This window comes from Vespa mandarinia, chromosome 4 (genome assembly GCF_050613455.1).
Source record: "Vespa mandarinia isolate Hongniang chromosome 4, ASM5061345v1, whole genome shotgun sequence".
In the NCBI taxonomy this organism is placed as follows: Eukaryota; Metazoa; Arthropoda; class Insecta; order Hymenoptera; family Vespidae; genus Vespa; species Vespa mandarinia.
The window spans coordinates 5,521,109-5,540,608 of NC_140813.1; the positions used below are offsets into that span (position 1 = coordinate 5,521,109).

At 28.6% G+C, this 19,500-nt stretch overlaps 3 protein-coding genes across 11 annotated transcripts; 1 reads left to right on the plus strand and 2 right to left on the minus strand.

Moving 5' to 3' along the window:
• Positions 1 to 160: 160 nt before the first annotated feature.
• On the minus strand, positions 161 to 9,513 carry kar (monocarboxylate transporter 10-like protein kar). Of its 9 annotated transcripts, none has more exons than XM_085656373.1 (12): positions 9,355 to 9,513; positions 9,049 to 9,223; positions 8,533 to 8,636; positions 4,912 to 5,010; positions 4,207 to 4,737; positions 2,852 to 3,003; positions 2,486 to 2,759; positions 2,276 to 2,411; positions 2,019 to 2,184; positions 1,683 to 1,929; positions 1,450 to 1,602; positions 161 to 592 (listed from the first exon to the last, which is right to left on the minus strand). In XM_085656373.1, exons 5-12 carry the CDS (start codon positions 4,688 to 4,690, stop codon positions 300 to 302), a joined length of 1,905 nt encoding a protein of 634 aa, XP_085512499.1. In that variant the 5' UTR covers positions 4,691 to 4,737; positions 4,912 to 5,010; positions 8,533 to 8,636; positions 9,049 to 9,223; positions 9,355 to 9,513; the 3' UTR covers positions 161 to 299. The 9 variants fall into 9 exon arrangements, with proteins under 9 accessions (XP_085512499.1, XP_085512498.1, XP_085512501.1 ...); XM_085656372.1 differs by lacking the exons at positions 8,533 to 8,636; positions 9,049 to 9,223; positions 9,355 to 9,513 and adding exons at positions 5,536 to 5,709; positions 5,796 to 6,160; positions 7,583 to 7,832; XM_085656375.1 differs by lacking the exon at positions 4,912 to 5,010.
• Positions 9,514 to 9,953: 440 nt separating this feature from the next.
• Positions 9,954 to 12,720, plus strand: CCT1 (chaperonin containing TCP1 subunit 1). Its single transcript, XM_035875882.2, has 9 exons — positions 9,954 to 10,144; positions 10,303 to 10,388; positions 10,464 to 10,690; positions 10,782 to 10,892; positions 11,047 to 11,452; positions 11,532 to 11,734; positions 11,801 to 11,993; positions 12,066 to 12,229; positions 12,320 to 12,720. The coding sequence occupies exons 1-9, from the start codon at positions 10,072 to 10,074 to the stop codon at positions 12,528 to 12,530; spliced, it is 1,674 nt and encodes a 557-aa protein (XP_035731775.1). The 5' UTR covers positions 9,954 to 10,071; the 3' UTR covers positions 12,531 to 12,720.
• A 1,727-nt stretch (positions 12,721 to 14,447) lies between these two features.
• vtd (RAD21 cohesin complex component verthandi) lies at positions 14,448 to 19,393 on the minus strand. Its single transcript, XM_035875826.2, has 13 exons — positions 19,202 to 19,393; positions 18,668 to 18,831; positions 18,318 to 18,547; positions 18,059 to 18,242; positions 17,785 to 17,944; positions 17,526 to 17,718; positions 17,191 to 17,414; positions 16,890 to 17,110; positions 16,623 to 16,808; positions 16,163 to 16,552; positions 15,950 to 16,084; positions 15,712 to 15,867; positions 14,448 to 15,637 (listed from the first exon to the last, which is right to left on the minus strand). The coding sequence occupies exons 2-13, from the start codon at positions 18,809 to 18,811 to the stop codon at positions 15,512 to 15,514; spliced, it is 2,349 nt and encodes a 782-aa protein (XP_035731719.1). The 5' UTR covers positions 18,812 to 18,831; positions 19,202 to 19,393; the 3' UTR covers positions 14,448 to 15,511.
• Positions 19,394 to 19,500: the final 107 nt, after the last annotated feature.

Genomic DNA, 19,500 nt, shown 5'->3' on the forward strand with positions numbered 1-19,500 from the left:
ACAGAAATGGCATAAAATAATTTAAATCAAAGACTAATAGTAATATTTGCAGTATCTACTACAATACATTTTTTACTAATTAATATCAACGTTAAATATTTAACTATAAAGTCATTATTTTTACATGCAACAGATTTATATGTTATAATCTGACAATTACAATTAATGTTCAAAATCAATTATCAGTTATATTTATGATTGATATATTAAATCTATCAAATAATAGTACAAAAATAAAGTAAAATATCCATGTGATATTTTTTATGTAATCAATACAATGATTCACTATTATGTTACTATTATAGTGTAAGAAGCATCGATGATTGCTCTGCACGTTGTAATAAGGATGGTTTTGACCATAACATTTGATTTTTGTCACATAATAAAGGTGTACTTTCTGAATATCTTGCATTCTGCAAATAACCATCATTGCTGCTACTATTATTACATTTGACAGTGAACATTCCATTAGATTCATATTCAGTTTGTATGTATGGATACTTCTTTATCCTTGTTTCGTCTTTATGTAGTCCACAATCAGTTGGTATAGTTGTTATAAAATATGATGATAGAAGTATAGCCTTTGTCATCCCTATTGACAATAAAAGCCTATTGGAATATAAATGCAGACACTTTTGATTCAATATGATATGAGAAAAAAATATATATATATATATTCATATTTCAAGTGCAAGATATTTGTCAATAATGGCAAATAGAAGTAGCATGTCTATGAAATATTTCATGCATTTAGTTTTCACATACATGTTAATTATCTTCATATTGTTACTTTGATTAAAACAGTGCTAGGTTTATATATTAAAAAAATATTGTGCCTGTAAACGATGTTTAAAATATTACTTTTTGAAGCAACAATGTATGCTATGTTAAAATCCTTTAATTAAGATCAACAAGGTATTGTGCACAAATTTCTAATTATAAATAAATTACGGTAACTAATTATTAATTGACTAATTAAATTAACAAATAAACAAACAATCTAATACAATATAATAAATAAACATAATTGAAGCATTTTCTATGCATGTGTTTTTATAATTTATGCGAATGATAAGTCCAGAAATATTGACAATACATCTATCACAGTTATTGTCAAGATACATGAATTGTATACTGTATTTATATAAAAGATGCGATTAAAATTTGAAATAAAATTAATTGATTTAAAATTTCCACTACTCTTAGATTACGCGATAACGATTAATTGACGTTACTCCTATGCTTTCTATTGGAAACATTCGTGTTTAATTACTTTTTATATATGTCAGTTTTTACAAATTATTGAATTATTTTTGATAAGCGAGAGTTTTGATAAGCAACAGAGAAATGCTATATTTTTGCACAAAATAATATATCCATAAATTGCCTTATTACTTGTTACGTCGAATACTGCTGATTTGATAATACATGAATATCTATTTTACCGACCATTTTGGCAAGTTGATTTTGCCGTTGGTTCTTCGGTAATTGAATCAGCATCGTTTTCAGTATCTGTTTCCTTAACACATTTTATTAAAAACATAGTTAATGCCCCAATTATTGGCGGTACTCCAGCCAATAAGAAAGGCAAATCGTAAGAACCTATATAACAGAATAAAATGCGTTAATATGTTAGTATATATATATGAATGATTAATAATCAAAAATGTTCATTAATTTACCAGTATGATCGTATAAAAGACCAGCGATTGGTGGTCCTACCGTCAAAGGTATGGAACACATTCCTAATAAAAATCCAATTGCTTGAGTTGCACCTTCGCGGCCACAAATGTCAAAAGCAATAGGGCCTAATAGCGATATAAAACATCCGTCGAATAATCCCATACTTAAAGAAATGAGTAGTAGAATAGTAAAAGATGGTGTTACGGTAAGTAACATCGTAAGCATACCAATGCTTAGAAATGATATCTAAATAAATAGAAATTGTTTTATCATTGTTACCTTTTACGTATATATACATATATTATTTATGGTACAATGATAATAAAGTATTATACCTGTTGCAGTAATATTCTATTTACTTTAGGCAAATCAGCGATATAACCAAATATTAATCGACCTATTCCAGAAGTAATACCTATACACATGACCGGTAATTTTCCATCTGAATCTTTAAATGTGGTTGCTACGAATTTTCCGATATGTACGTACGGTACAAAATATCTGAAAAAATATATGAAGTATTAAAAATGTGCTTCAATATCTTAAATAATTATTTAATATCATTTACTGTTATCAATAATTACACAATTACCCAAACAAGGCAAGAGGAATAGAAACAGCCCATACAACGTATCGTCGTTTTTTCCAAATCGATAAATTAATAACTTCCTTCAAACGATGCCGAAAATTCGTTCTCTGTGGTGATTGGCATCGCGGAGGTTTATTAACTGAGAAATGTACTTTTATCGTAATTTCTTTTTATTTCACAAAATTATTCCAACTCTATCATAACTCTACTCACGTGGTATCGGTTTGAAAAGTAGCGCGCAAAGCATGACAACTGCGGTCAACAATGCCAAACTCCGAAATGTTCCTTCTAATCCGAAATTTCGAAGAAGAGTTTCCATCAGATATGGTATAAGCGTCGTAAATATGGAACTTCCAGCCGTGACGATGCCATTTACTAATCCCAGATATTTTTTAAAATAATGTCCTAAAATCACTAAGCTTGGTGTATAAGCAAGACTTGCACCGAGTCCGTACATCACACCGTAGGTCATATACAATAATTCTACCTAAAACAGACGATCATAAAATATTCAAAATCGAGTTTGAATGTAATACAATTTTTTATTGCAATAAAATTTACTCTAATCAAGAAAGTTACCTTATCGGAGAGCATCGAAGAAAGAAACATACCACTCGATGCTATTGCACCTCCTAAAAATGTTGTCATCTGAATTCCAATTTTATCAGTGAGGATACCAGCGATTGGCGATAAGAAAAATGTTGTACCAATGGTCAATGATCCGACTAGAGCTGTTAAATATAAGAAGAAAAAAAACGTATCTACAAAATGTTTTAAAATCATCTTCCAACTTTCATTTTTATAATGATAAGCTAAATGTACCAAGTGAATGAAGCAAACCTAAAGTGTTCACATGCACACTGTAGGAACGTGTCAATAATAATATTAAGAACATAAGTTCTGATTGGTCGAAACGAGCTCTATCCTTTTCTTATTCAATTCGCGGATCTCTATTCAACTTACAGAACTGCAATATCTGGACCGAGCAAAATATATAGATACTTTCACACCTTGTATATATATATATGGTATATGTATATATATATATACAAAAACATAGATCTGTCTATGAAAGTATCGTTCGTTTTCGTCATAATTATTATTATCGAAATGAAAAAATATTTTTAGTTCACTAATTGTATTGTGACGATTGCTAGTTAAATTTTCATAAAGATTCAGGTCAGATTAATTATGAGATATGAAGAAGCTAGCATTGAATTGTAATGATTAACTATGATTACTATGATTAATCAAGCTATAATTGACTGTTAATTTAGATGCATATTATCTGGGACATCAACTGTAAAAAGGATTGATCTTATCAACGGTTTAATTGATATATTGATTAAACATCATTGTGAGAAACGTTTAACTTAAAAAAATAAAAAATAAAAAAAAAAAAAAAAATGAAAAAACAAAGAAAAAGAAAAAAAAAGAAAAACTTATTCTATTGATCTTTGACATATTTTATCAGCAGTTATTCACAAATCGTTTTGCTGTACAATAGAGACATTTTATCGGAATTATGTTGAAAACAGTCGCAAGTCTTTTAATTTGTTGGACTTTCAAGCTTGCTAGAATCCTAAGAATCATTCTTAAAAAAATGATTATCGTTAACAACAGACAGTATGGATGTTGACAATAGTACAGTACAACGTAAGAAACATGGAAATAAAAAGGTGTTGGAGCGGAGAAGTGAGTGATTTATCGCCAAAGAAAATTATCCGAGGAGCATTCGATAAAACGTTATCGGAGGAGGAACAAGAAAATGTTAAAAATAATTCGATAGTGTCGATCGTTGAACTGTAATGTTTTTAACGTAACAATTAAATGGAATATATACAAAATAGAGAGAGAATTTGAACGATAAGTCGTAAATCCTTATAGATAATTTTAATTATATTAAAACAATAAAAATCTCATAATGATCTTACATGCTTTAGAGGACACCTCTGTTTCTCCAGCTTCCAATAATTTATTTTGTAGTTCGAGATAGATTAAAGAGTATGTGTTGATCACGCTAAATAAAACACCATTGATAAAGAAACTACCAATCATGATCATCCAAGCTCTAAGACCACCATCAGGTGGTATATTAAGATTAACATTGTTAGCTTCCGGATCTTCTTGCCTGTCAGTTTTCATAAGTGGTTCCTCATTTTCGATATTGTCAATCTTCTTCGATTTAAAATCGTTAGATCCCGTTATATTTTGTTTTATTTCTGAGAAAATGAGTTTCGTCTCAGAACAAGGCTCATCGAATTCATTTGAATTTTCATTAATATTCGGAGCTTCCAAGGACTCTTCCATGTTCGATAATTCTTTTTGTTTAGTATGGCCATACTCTTGTTGCAAAGTAGTATTACTTAAAACGTAAGTAGTGTCACGTTTATTTTGAACATTATCGGTAACTGTCATTATTATTATTTTCGCTATGAAGTACGATGATACAGAATTTCGTCAGTCTGTAACACAAATAAAAATATGTTCGAGTTATATTTATATCTATAGCTCGTTTTACTTAAAAAAAAAAAAAAAAGAAAAAAAAACTCCAAATATATATTTTTATAAAGGTATAGCATTTAAAATATTAACGAATATGTTTTATCACGTTAAATCGAAAGTATGTATTGTATTACCGTAGTAGTAACGCAACAGGTAGACCGTTCTTGCATCATCTCAAAATCAACAACGAAGAATTGACTGCGGTGAATTGAACATACCAACTGGTCGCTGCTCTATGATTTCAAAAGATATATATAGGTTTTATGTAAATCTCAACGAAGTTAAATGTTTAAAAAATTTTGTCATGCTGCCATATTTTATGCAAGCTACGTCTGAATTTGATAGCAATTTTGTGTTACTTAATACGATAATTTCATATGAGAAAAAAAGAAAAACGTCTTAATAAGGAATATAAAAAACACATGAATATGATAAGCCTATCGGCACATTTAACATCTCTGAACCCGTCGTTTTTCTAAACCAATTATTCAATAATTTTGCTAATTGACATATACAAAATTTTGTTACTTTCTCATACTAATACCTAAATCCAAATCGATTGGTTAATCTGATTACAAATAAATTACCTAATTAAACTAATATTAAATTTCGAATTAATTTCGTTTAATTATAGAATATATCATAGGACCAGACTATGATTATTTGTAAGTAAATAATGGTTAATTGTATAAAAGCCTGTTCATCCAACAAAATTGATTATTAGCAATAATAAAGATAACACTTCCTTCTAGTATTACCATACGCATTTAGTTCAATGGCACCTTACATGTTGAGCCAGCCGTATTTATATTTCGAATGCGGTTTCATCGTAACGATCCAGCCGTTTTACATACTGCAATTGCTCTTCTCGCGTATCTTTCTATATCGTTGTTAACTACGTCAATCAAATCAAGTAAAATTCAAATGATTGGCTGCGAATTTTGAATATTGAAAAAATCAATCATTTCCGAATAGATAAGAGTGCATAGATATAAAAGAAAAATTTCATATACAATACATTTAATGTATCCTGATCGCATAGGATCACATGGTGTATCCTAATCATATCAATCTAAACCTTTACGATCTTACAAAATAGAGCCTCGTAGTTGAGGGAATAAAAGATCGTACTTGGTACACGTTATTAGGATTACAAAGGCGCTTTTGTTTTTTGATTCGTTCGTAAATTGTACCGGTGAAAGCCTTACTTCCTCGACAAATGGGAACCAAAGAATAAAAGAACTCTTATTGTTGATGTTATACAAGTTATACGATATACGAAAGATACAAATTTTTTATCAAATATTTCGAACGTGCCGGACAGATTTCATTCGTCAATTGTATCAACTTGCATCAATATATGACTTATGTAATGATGGAAATCTGAAAATTAAAAGGAAGAAAAGAAAAAAGAAATGAAGACTTTCCAACAATTTCATTTTCAAATTTTTCTCAAAGAAATATGAATACGCATTGGAAGTAGATTATTTTTGGATAATTTGATAGACAACTAGCTTATATATAGTAATATAAAAACTAATCATACATGCTTTGATATATCTTATATATATATATGTAAATAAATATCGAATGAATAATTTCATTTGTATCAGGGCGTCGCGTAGTTTTATAATATTGTCGTTACATTAACCGGATTTCAACCCTGACATTAATTGATGTTCGAATCGAGCAGGTCACGCGAATGAAATATCGGTGACTCTTCTTGAGGGATCAGTTAACCTTTTTTATTAGTATATTGCCCATTGTATTTCCTACATATTGTTCGAAATTCAAAAGTGACAATGATTTATGTACAAATAATAATAAATATATAATCAAAACATATAAGATCATTACAAAAAGATATTAGAGAAGTTAATTTCGTAGCACATTTGATTGATTTTAATTAATTCAATTTCGAATTTTAGTTAAAATAGCACAACTATTATATAAAAGGAGTATCTTTTCAATATTTTTCGCGTGATAATGAAAAAAAAAAAAAAAATAAAAAAAATGCATTTAGTAAGGTAATTAAAAATTAATAAGAATGAGTAATAATATCAATTATCGACATATCAAAATATATTTTGTCAAAGTAAAGTCAATATTTTCTTTCATATCAATTTTAAGTAAATTTTTAATGTCATGGCAAAATTGTTCTAATTATGTAAAAACACGTGGTATACTTATTTAAAAAGCGAAATAAAACAATATAGTATTTAATCTGTTTGTATAAACAAACGAACAATATAGAGGAGATGAAACCGAAAAAAATGTTAAAAAAAAAAATTAAATGCTATATACGTAATAATAAAGTTGAATCAATTTAAATCAATGAAAATACTTTTTAGATTTTTGTTTAGAGTAGTTACAGCGAAAGTACATCGTTCGAATATCCTCGAGCAAGCGCCAACATAGATCTATCCTAATCTTTGTCAACTCTGTCACTTAAGCGATAAAGCAGGGTACGTGAAATGATGATGATGGACGATGATTCATCATTGAAAAGTGCGTCGCCGAAATACTACCATTAGAAATTTATATGTTCGCGGATATAATCTATTGATCTATTCATCGTTAGGGACACGTTTGAAAGGAGAAAAATGAACGAAGATTTTTGAAACTATCACTATAGGCAATAACGGTTGGTAAAGTTGAAAGAAAGAGGAAAAGAAAGAGAGGGAAATAGATAGAAGAAGAAGAAGAAGAAGAAGAAGAAGAAGAGAAGTGAAGAGAAAGGAAAGAAGGAGGAAGAAAGAAAGAAGGAAAGAGAGAAAGAAAAAAATATAAAAATAGTTACGTTACCAGTTGTTAGCAGTTCGTAGCACAATTCGTAGCACAATTTATATTAATGATCGTGATCGTTACTATCAGTAAAATATGATAAAATATAATAAGCCTAAGTCACGCGGATTTCACGAGTGCCTCGTGGGAGGACTAAGACAACAATATTTCTTGAAAGGAACGACAAACATACAACGAATACCCTATAATATGACCGTCCGAACGCAATGCCAGACGCAAACTAAGTCTCGAGCGTTGACCACGAGCCGGCGGGAGCCCGCGCGAACGATAGGATTCCGAGTCGAGCCGATCTCATCGAGTCGAGCTAACACGAAAGTGTATACTGAGCCTATAAATCGTCACTTTCAACTTTCACGTGTGTATTCATTCGAATACACACTGAACGTTATAATAAATCAAATAATGAGAATTATAAATAGAACGACAGTCCAATTTTATGTCGATTATCGACGATTCTTATTGGTTTTGATTTTATTTTTTTTTCTGCATTCGTATTTTTAATGTCGTTTATGATTTTTAATTTTATTTATCTTTGATCCAATAATCGTTTTCTCTCTTTTTTTTTTTTTTGTTAATTGACGCAATATATTTTATTTTTATTTACGTAGTTATCGATTGAAAATTTACTTCCTAATTATTCAGAGACTAGATCGATCAATAGAAATTTCTCCCCCTCTTGTTGTGACTTTGAACACCTGCATTTTGTCATTTTTTTTTAACACTACACCTGTTCAATAGAATATATTTCAATCGATTGTTTTTTTTTCTTTATAATACTATGAACAAACAAATATTGTATATACATTTTGATACAGCGAGGATTTTTCTAATGATTTACGTGATTGATATTTGATTTATTGCGTGATAATTTTTTTATTTGCGTTATAATTTTCATTGATAATTTAATTGAGAGAATGATCGAAATTTTTAACAAATTATGGATACTTTACCTTAATTATATTTTATTATTCTCGTTACTGTATCTTATTTTCATCTTCTCTCTTTTTTGTATTTATCATCTTACGTTCGTTGAATCAGTTCGCTCGTTTCCACGCTTAAAAAATACGTGATCGTAAATTTTAGAAACTGTATAAAATATTATACAAAATAAGAAAAATGAAATTATTGCAATATTAATTACGAATAAATAAATAAATAAATAAATAACTAGATAAATGAAACAGAAACAAAATCTACAATTTCTATTATGTATATGAATATCTGTCATCCCATTTAATAAATATATAATCAAGGATATGTTGCTTTTTTTTTTTTAATATATATCATTATTTATCACTATTTATTAATGTTAACTGCATCAATATATTTAAATATTAGGATGACAAGATTCATTGAAGAATCAATGATAGTTTGATTGTAAATTCAATAAATATTATTTGAAAATCATGAAGGGATATGCTTTTAAGAGGATATTTTAGTTTCAATAATAATTTATGTCTTTCCACCTGAGACTATCATGTTTTTACATGATATCAATAATTCTTCTATGTTATCTTCTTTTGTTATCCAACAATGTCATGGAAGAATAATAGATTAGAATGTAAAATTAAAATTCCAATGTATATCATTTTTTTCATATCTTCTAACCATTCATCCATAATGCCATTATCAGCAGAGAATCTATAGTGAAGAAAAAATGAGGTATGATGTGATTAACAAAATAATATATATATCAAGGATGAAGACGTGACCTAATATAAATGTTAAGGTTATGACAAAAGCAAAAACATATAATAAAAAAATTCACATACTCGTGGAATAATCCATCGAAGGAATATAATTTCACGTAACGATTATATTTACTATATGCACTAGTCATTGTTACTTGTTAATACTTCAAACAATTAATATTTTTAAACACTGTTATCTTCCAAAAACCGATGTCACTTTATACATCACTGTACTTCTATGAAAGATAAGGGTAGTTATACGTATCAAATATAATCTGGGGGTAAGTTATCATCTTTAAATTAATCTTTCATTTAAACGATTAATATTCTTTCATTGATAATTAATTTTTTTTGTTGAATATTAGAGAACATTGAATAGGACTTGAAATTTTTTTTAAATTAATGAAAAAATAAAAAATTTTAAATAACGTAAAAAATGATGTTTAACAAATTGCACGCCATCTTGTATGAATATTAGAGAACACTACGAATTTATGAATTTCCAATACACACATACGAATAATCAATTAATATTTATATTTTAATTCATTATCATTTTATAATTAAATTAGATTATTTTATTTTTGTATTTTTATATAATTATATGTTTAAGTTCGTAATGTTTGATTAAATTGATTCAACCAATGAAAAACGTTCTTGAAGTTGCCCGTAGAAGGAAATAAAAAAGGAATGGCCGTCGTTGATGACTATTGTACTATCTTTAGGCACACGCGGAGCGTAAGGTTTTGATCTATTACAATATATTATCAAGGAAGAAAATAAAACAATTATTATAAAATGTCGACGATGGCAAGTCCTTTAGCTGTTGGTGGTGTGAGGCAGTCAGGTGCACCTGTAAGAACTCAAAATGGTAAGATGACAGAAGAAAGATCTGTACTCAAAAGTTTGGTTATGCCGGACTGCCTCTAAACGTAGAAAAGAATTTTATTAATTTTATTAATACATTTAGGTCAAATATTGTATTAATGAGTTTATTCCTTATGCATAATTCTATTCTTATTTTTACAGTTATGGCTGCTTCTGCTATTGCTAATGTAGTTAAAAGTTCTTTAGGGCCTGTAGGATTGGATAAGATGTTGGTCGATGACATTGGGGTATATTTTCTTGATCTTATTTTGATTCTAAATTTATATTATTATGATTTATTAAAAAAAAAATTTTTTTTTAAGGATGTCACAGTTACAAATGATGGAGCAACTATTTTACGTTTACTGGAAGTTGAACATCCAGCAGCTAGAGTATTGGTTGAGTTAGCTCAATTACAAGATGAAGAAGTTGGAGATGGTACAACTTCTGTTGTAATTGTTGCAGCTGAATTATTGAAAAATGCAGATGAGCTTGTGAAACAGAAAATTCATCCAACCTCTGTTATCAGTGGTTATAGACTTGCTTGCAAGTATGTGATATGATCTAAATTTCATTTATTTTTATAAATTAATTGATATAATTATTGTTTATTTGTTTTTTTTTTTTTATTATGATTTTAGGGAAGCTTGTAAATACATACAAGAACATTTAACTGTTAATGTTGATGAACTAGGAAGAGATTGCTTGGTTAATGTAGCAAAAACTTCTATGTCTAGTAAAATTATAGGAGCGTATCCTTTCTAATTCAAAAGAAAAAAAATAGTGAGTCGATAAACATTTATCGATAAAAAAATTTTTCTTTAAAAAACAAATGTTTATTTAATCATTATGTTTATGATATCTTTTTTATTTCATATTATAATTTCCATTACTAGTAATTAATAGAGATGCTAATTTCTTTGGTAATATGGTCGTTGATGCTGCTAATGCTATCAAGATCAGCGACGGTAAAGGTGGACATCTATATCCTGTTAAAGCAGTTAATGTTTTAAAGGCTCATGGTAAAAGTGTTAGAGAATCAATTCTTGTACATGGTTATGCACTTAATTGTACAGTGGCTTCGCAAGCAATGCCTAAAAGGATAGTAAATGCAAAAATTGCTTGCTTGGACTTTTCTTTACAAAAAGCTAAAATGAAGTTAGGTGTTGAAGTACTTATCACTGATCCTGAAAAACTGGAAGCAGTACGTCAACGAGAAATTGATATCACAAAAGAAAGGGTTCAGAAAATTCTAAATGCTGGCACCAATGTTGTCCTTTTATCTGGTGGAATTGATGATCTTTGTCTAAAGGTTTGTTGAGTACTTATAGAAAGTAAATAAATACTACTGATAAAAGTGATACTCCAAACTTTTGGTATCTTGTTTTTAGTATTTTGTAGAAGCTAAGGCAATGACAGTACGCAGATGTAAGAAAGCTGATCTAAAAAGAATTGCCAAAGCTACAGGTGCACAATTTTTAACTTCATTAACTAACATGGAAGGAGAGGAAACTTTTGAAACAAGTTTCCTTGGCGAAGCTGCTGAAGTAGTACAAGAAATGATCTGTGACGATGAGCTCATTCTTATTAAAGGGTTAGTTTAAAGATTTATTATAAAATAAATTAAATAAAAAAAATATATATATCATTTTGTTAATAGACCAAAAGCTCGAACAGCTAGTTCTATCATTTTACGTGGACCAAATGATTATTATTGTGATGAAATGGAACGTTCTGTACATGATGCTTTGTGTGTCGTGAAACGTGTTTTAGAAAGTAAAAATGTTGTTGCTGGAGGAGGTTGCGTTGAAGCTGCCCTTTCAATTTATCTGGAAAACTTTGCTACTTCTTTAGTAAGCATTTTTTATTTAATTAATAGTAATTTTATTAACATTGTCATTATAATGTTATTCTTCATTTCACAGAGTTCTCGTGAACAATTAGCAATTGCTGAATTTGCAAGATCACTTTTAATAATACCTAAAACATTGGCTGTAAATGCTGCACAAGATGCAACTGATCTTGTTGCAAAACTAAGAGCTTATCACAATTCTAGCCAAACAAAAGCAGATCTAGCAGAATTAAAATGGTAATGCTTTAATACTCTTAATCTATAAATAAGTTTATATGTATAATGTCATGTTGTTTATTTATATCAAATATTGTTTATACTATGCAGGGTTGGTCTTGATTTATTAGAAGGAACAATAAAAGATAATAAAAAGGTTGGTGTATTAGAACCAGCTATTTCGAAAATAAAATCTTTGAAATTTGCTACTGAAGCAGCGATTACTATATTACGAATCGATGACATGATTAAATTGGATCCTGAACGATCCAAAGATAAATCATATCATGATGCAATGGCTGCTGGTGAATTGGATGAATAAAATTGCTTTCATTATGAAGTTATAGGAAACATTTTCACAGCAAATCTTGTTCACAAATTTTTCATTATACTAATGCAACTCATGTGTTGATTAAGAACTTAAAATATTATAATTTTTAAGTCATTGTCATAACATATATATTTACAAATAAATAACGTATTATGTTCGCATTTCATAAAAATACTTAATTCTTGTATGAGTATACTAATTAATAATTATATTAAAGGAAATAAAGCTTTTTCCTAACTATATTTTGTAACATTGATTTAATGATTTATAAAATAGATTAAAATTAATTTTATATATTCAAGGTTTCTATTCATCCATTATTATTATATTTTGATATGATGCAAAATACATTTTTAATAATACATGATGAAAGGAATTTAAAAAAAAAAAAAAATTATTAAAAACATTATTGATAAAGAAATGTATTTTTGATATGGATTTTCTTCTTATTCATATATGAAACAATAACTTTTAACATATTTTGTATATTATTTGATATAATTCCACGGCATTGAATTGGAATTAATTTGTCATTTTAATGAATTACATGTATGCAGCTTTTTAAAATATTTCTTTTAATTATTATAATACACATACACATAAAATAGATCAGTTAAATAAATAAATATATATATATATACATATATATATCCTGTATATCCTATATATATATATATATATTCTGTATATCCTATATATATATACATATATATGAATATATATCCTATATATATATATATATATATATCCTGTATATCCTATATATATACATATATATGAATATATATCATATATATACACACAGGATATTAAAAGATCTATAGTTATCATTAATCTTTTTATTGCATATGTGAATTATAAGTTTTACTTGTTTTTTCTTGTTTTATTTATATTTTTTTTATTAAATAATACTTATGCGACTTTAATCAAGGATATAATCTATCATTTCTATTGAATTTTCATATCAGTAGTGTAAATTGTTATGTCTGCATTACATATAATTTAATTCATTTTATCTGCAAATACTCCAATTCATACTGTATTACATATTCTTATTGCAAATATGTATAAAGAAACAGAACTTTATTAAATTCGTGTATATAATTAATATGAAGAACATTTTTAATCCTTTTAAATGAAATGAATAAACATTGATATAAAGAATAATCTAATGTTCTGTATAAATTTTAATGGATTATATGATATGTGCTTTAGGAGCCAAAATATAAATTATAATGATTGAGTTTATGATCTTCATTATCTTTTGTGCATAAAATTAATGAAAAAAACTCATAAAAAGTTTACTCCAACAAATTATAGAGGATTGTATTTTGTTAAAAAAAAAAATTATTGTTAATTTCAATGTTTTGTAAAAGATACATTATAAAAAATATTTATTTGGTGCACATTATCGATAATCGACATCATAAAATCATCATTAAAGAAATGTTTGTTTTTAGCAGACATTTAATATAATATATATATATTATTAATGAGATTATTTACACTACAGTGTTTAAATCAGGCTGTGGCAGTTGATTTACTCAGTTTAAAAAATGTTTTTCAGGTGTAATATGTGTATCCATGATTATAATGATATTCTTATGTCAATTACAATTCATGTTTATTTACAATGGTATGTTATGATCATATTTAACAAATTAGCATCATTTATACGTTATTTTGGTAAAATATATCTTTTTCTGTTAGAATATAACATCCTTGTAGCACAAAGTATAAGTATACAACAATAAATTAGTAAATCATTTTTATTCCTTTTTTTTTTCATAATGTCAGTATATTAATTAAATTAATGTAATATATTGTTTTTGTCTAGAAAATAATATTTTATGTAGATCTTTAATAATTATGATTTATAGCAATATAATTCTTATACAATACACACGGTTTAGAAAAATAATCTCATCTAAAAAAAAAATTTAATATAAAAGTAAAAAGTTAGAATGTTTTGATATTTTGTTTTCAATAGATAGCATTCCTGATTGACTGATAAATTAATTAGAATTATGTATGTTTGGTAATAATTTGGATCTATTTTCATTATATATATAAAGTGATATATAACAAAAAAAATTTTATATAAAGAAACTTTTTAACTTTATTTTTTGTTGGTATCTATTCACGTTACTGTTTAAAATGTAAGTATTATAAACAAAAATATTTTTCTTGATTTTTTTTGAGTATCAAACATTCATAAAAAGAAAATGTTATGATAAGCGAAAATCTGCAAATACTGCAAAAAGTTATTAGCTTTACCACATTTTGCCTTCTTTCTGCATCATTTCCTGGAACTTTGAATCATTCTATTATTTGTAAAAAACGAAGAAATGCCGATAAGAAATTATGTATAATGTAATTGATTTTATTTAGAATATGAACTTGGATCTCCGTCTTATTTTAATTCTCTTTATCAACTGTGTCATTAAATTTTCAATAAAGTTTTTCAATTAAAAGAAAACAATTTTAATACTTATTGGCACAATTGATTGTCATAAGTGGTGATCCAAGTTCCATGAACGCTTTACCTTTTTATAAGGCATATTTAATTAACATTTTAATTGAATTTATTATATGCTGTAATTCAAGGATTTGTTTCTATTATCCAATGATTTATATCACACAAAATAATTGAGTTCGTTCAGTTGATAGCCCTTTATAAAAGCTATACGCAATAGACGTATTTAAACTCGTTTGCTAATTTCTTCGGTTATTTACAAAGTTAAAACATGATTTGTCGAACATTTACACTTTTCAAGTTCTCCCAGGATATTACAGAATCTTGACAACATGCTAGATATTTGCATACACTTTTTACAGTTTATCTACACAAAATTGTAGACAATATACTTTTACATCTCTTTTATAGTTTGAGATGCTATATCCTTGTCCATTCACCAGAAGTGTTTGCAGACAAGATGTGTTATGACATTAATTAAAAGTACATAATACTTTTATAATGCAGGATTTTCGAATTTTGGTCCTTTAGTAACTATGATTTCGGCATAGGGATACTCTTGATTCAATTCTAACACTTGAAACTTTTTCAATACTAAGAGGGTATAGAATTTTTGTGCAGCCTGTAAAAAGATGGTAATGTAACATTATAAAAAGCCTTTTACAAAAATAAAAATAAACATAAAATTGGACATACCTGTTTACGATTATTTTTATATGCCATTTCTGATAGTGATAATCTGTCTTTGGTATCCAGTTTACTTTTAATGACATGATACATATGTGCTGCTCTTTTATTAAGCACACGTTCTTCAAACTGTTCATAGGTTTCATCCACTTGTTGTTCCTCTTGCTACATATGCCAATATATAAAATATAATTAATGGAATTCTTTATAAAATATAAAAATAAAATATAAAATATAAAATACTCACTGGTCCCACCGAAGGAGGAAATTCATAATCTTCATGATTCCATGGTGTAGCTGGTCCTCTTTCAGAAATAGCACCGGGTGTGTGTGCAGGTGGATGCTGTTCATCATAGCCAACATATGATACTTGTGGTTGAGCCTATATATATATAATAATATTATTTTTTTCTTGTATGACTGAAATAATTAAAATTAACAACTTTGAGATATATTATACCTGATCATAACCGATATTCTCCATCTGTGGCATTGTAGTAGGTGGTATAGCAGGGACTTCAGTAGGAGGTGTAGGTGTAGGTGGTACTGCTTCTTCTTCAGCTGCTCCAAGAATGGAGCTAACTTCAGCTGGAGGTATTTGAGGTATTTCTAAACCCAATGAGGGTGTTTCTGGTTGAGTTACAGGAACTTCTGTAGTTTCAACTGAAGGCGCAATACCACTAATTTCTGGTACGGATGGTTCTGCTGGCAATGTTACTTCAGGAGGAACTGGAGATTCAGCTGTTGGAACAGTTGGAGGAACTATGCTTGGAACTTCTACTGCTTCAGTGGTAATTGAAGGTTGACTAACTTCTACTGCAGGCATTGGTGGTGGAGGTGCTGGTCTTGGCTATAGAAAAAATAATAAAAGATAAATTAAAACAAATAGAGATGATAAAATAATATAAGTTGAAACAAACCTCTTCTTCTTGTGGAGCTTTTCGTTTGCGAGCCATCCTTTTATTAAGAATACTTTGTTCAAAGGCAGCTGCATCTGCTTCGGTGTTATCCCTCATTTGTTCTAAAGATAATCCTTCTTCTTCTACTCCTAATCGTCCAAAGTCTTCATGATCGTAAGATTTGCTCGTTAAATGTCGTTGGTAATTCTAGATAATAAAAATATTTTGCGTATATATAATGACATATAAATTATTAAAGACTCATTTTATAATTTTTGATTATTTTACTTTAAACAATGCACGAGCTGGTATTGGCCTTCCTGGTAAAGCAAAAAGTTTTTCCACTCCACCTGTTTCTTTCCAATGCATCAAACGTTTTGTTGGTGGTGCCAAATCTAATGTCGTTACGATGTCACTAGTATCAGAGAGTTGTGCTTTCATTTCTTCCCCAGAAATATTTTTTACTTCGTCCACGATGAGTTTACGTTTTCTTTTAGCTTTTGTAAAACCTACAGTAAAGTATAACAATGAGTATATCTAATATAAAATTTTGATAATTTTATAAATGATTTAATTTATTATCTTTAACCTTTAAGTGCTGATGCATCTACGGGTGCAAGAGCAAAGCTTTCTTCTTCATCATGTAACAATGTAGTTTGATCTTGCATAGGTTGTGGTTCTTCTGCTATATCCATTGGATGTTCTTCAGGAGCAGTTGGAGGAGCAGGCGTAAAACGTCGACTAGCAACACTAATTCTTCCTTCTATTTCTTCACCTGTTACTGCTGGGCTAGCAGGCCTTGAACCGTCAGAACTAAAAAAAAAGAAAAAAAGAAAAAAAAAAGAAAAAAAAAGAAAAAAAAAGGGAAAAAAATTTATTATTTCACGTATTCAAAACACTGAATATATTATAATAAATAAGTACCTCATTGCTCCCATTGGAGATGCAGCTGGTCCAAAATGATCACCCATATCTTCCTCAGATTCATCATGAACAGAAACAGCAGCTCCTGGTGCTGCAGCAGTTTCTTGTTGTTCTGCGATTGAACTAACTTCAGGTACAGGAACTTCACCCATTGGAGCTTCATCGAATAATCCTCCTTCAAAGAGGCCTCCAGCTAAAAATAATATTTTATTCGATAATCGTGGTAATAATTTGTTTCATGAAAAATTAAAATGCATACATATAATATCTTGACCAAGATGACCACCAAAACCGTCATCTCTAATAGGTGTGTCTATATCCATAGCCTGTGGAGCTGCTGATGTTCCTGCAACTGGTTCTTTCTCTTTTTGTTCCAGCGTTGTTTCTATACCTGGACCATCACTGAATAGCATATGGCTCTAGATTTGATTTAATTTAATCCATTATATAGAAGAACAGAAATTTCTTTAAAGTAATATATTAAATTATTATTATTATTATTATTATTAATATTATAAAAATGAATAGTAAACCTGATCTAATGATGGTTCTATAGAACCAGCGTGGCGAAGTAATTCAGGTGGTTCTGCATCAAAACTCATATCACCAAATCCTTGATCATGTGTTACTAAAGAAAGACTACCATAATCTTCTCTCATTGTAATTTCTTCTGCTCTGGACTGATTTAAACTAAATTGTGCCTCAATATCAACATCCCTAAAAAATACAATAATGCAAACGATGTACAAATTCATATGCATTAATATTCACTTGTGTGATATTAATATTTACTTCAATTCAGGCATAGCTGTATCAAAATCATGAAATACTTCTGGTAACGTTATAGCTGTAACTGCTGCTTCTCTATGTTCTTCAGGTAAATCAACCATTCCTGGGCGAAATGCCATTTTGATTTTAACAAACGCTTCATTACAATCAGCTAGTAAATATTTTGCTTTGCGGGAATATATGCGTACTACTCCTAAGAGTAAATGACCTGATGTACGTAACGCCATTTTCACCTATGATATATGGAAAGATATTATTATAATTAAAAAATGAATTTACTATATACTTGTTATTGTTTAATATCTTAACATTAATATTTATTTGTATCATAAACATAATGCAGAAAGGAATACCTTAGGTTGTAAAATACCATCTACAGATTTTTCAATATTGGTTTCAAAAACATGAGCTTTTGTTAACTTTTTATCCCAATGAGCAGCTAGCCAAATTCGGGCCAATGGCCCTTTTTTGGCTAACACAAAGTGTGCATAAAACATGATTATATCCTTATATTAACCTAAAATGAATTTCAATAACATCACCATTATTTCTAAGAATTGGATGTTTTAAAATATCTAAACAAGTGTAGCAAAACGTGTCATCTTGTTGCTGTGCAGTCAATGAAAACAGTACAATACTGCATTTGTTGATTAAATAACATTAATTGTTATCAACGAAACAATATCACATATTCACACACAGATATAATATCATATATAGATTTATCATTTTCTGTTATAAAATATGTATCAATTAATGCATAATATTGTAAAGAAAGTGATCAGTAAACTTGAACGATGTTAAAATGTCAACATATCTGCACACAAGATGGCGTTTCTATCTATAATTTTTGGCGGTTAAGCGTACAACACGAAAAGAGTGAATACCTTCTTCACTGTTTATTCTTTTTTAAAAACTTTTCTTACGCCGTTTTATTGTCAGGTTGTACAACACTCGAGCATGTTTTAAGAAAACAATAACTTTGATAAAGACAACTAACGGGACTTCGACACATACGGTACGTTGCTAACCGCCGCGTCCTCACAATCATTCACAACCGAATAATTTCACAGCGCGCTCAGAAACTGTCTTTTCTTGCGTTACTGCGTACCTAAACACACCTTACGTTGCTCCCATATAGATAGACGACGATTGGTCAAAGATTTATGAGTAGTTTTCGTGCTGA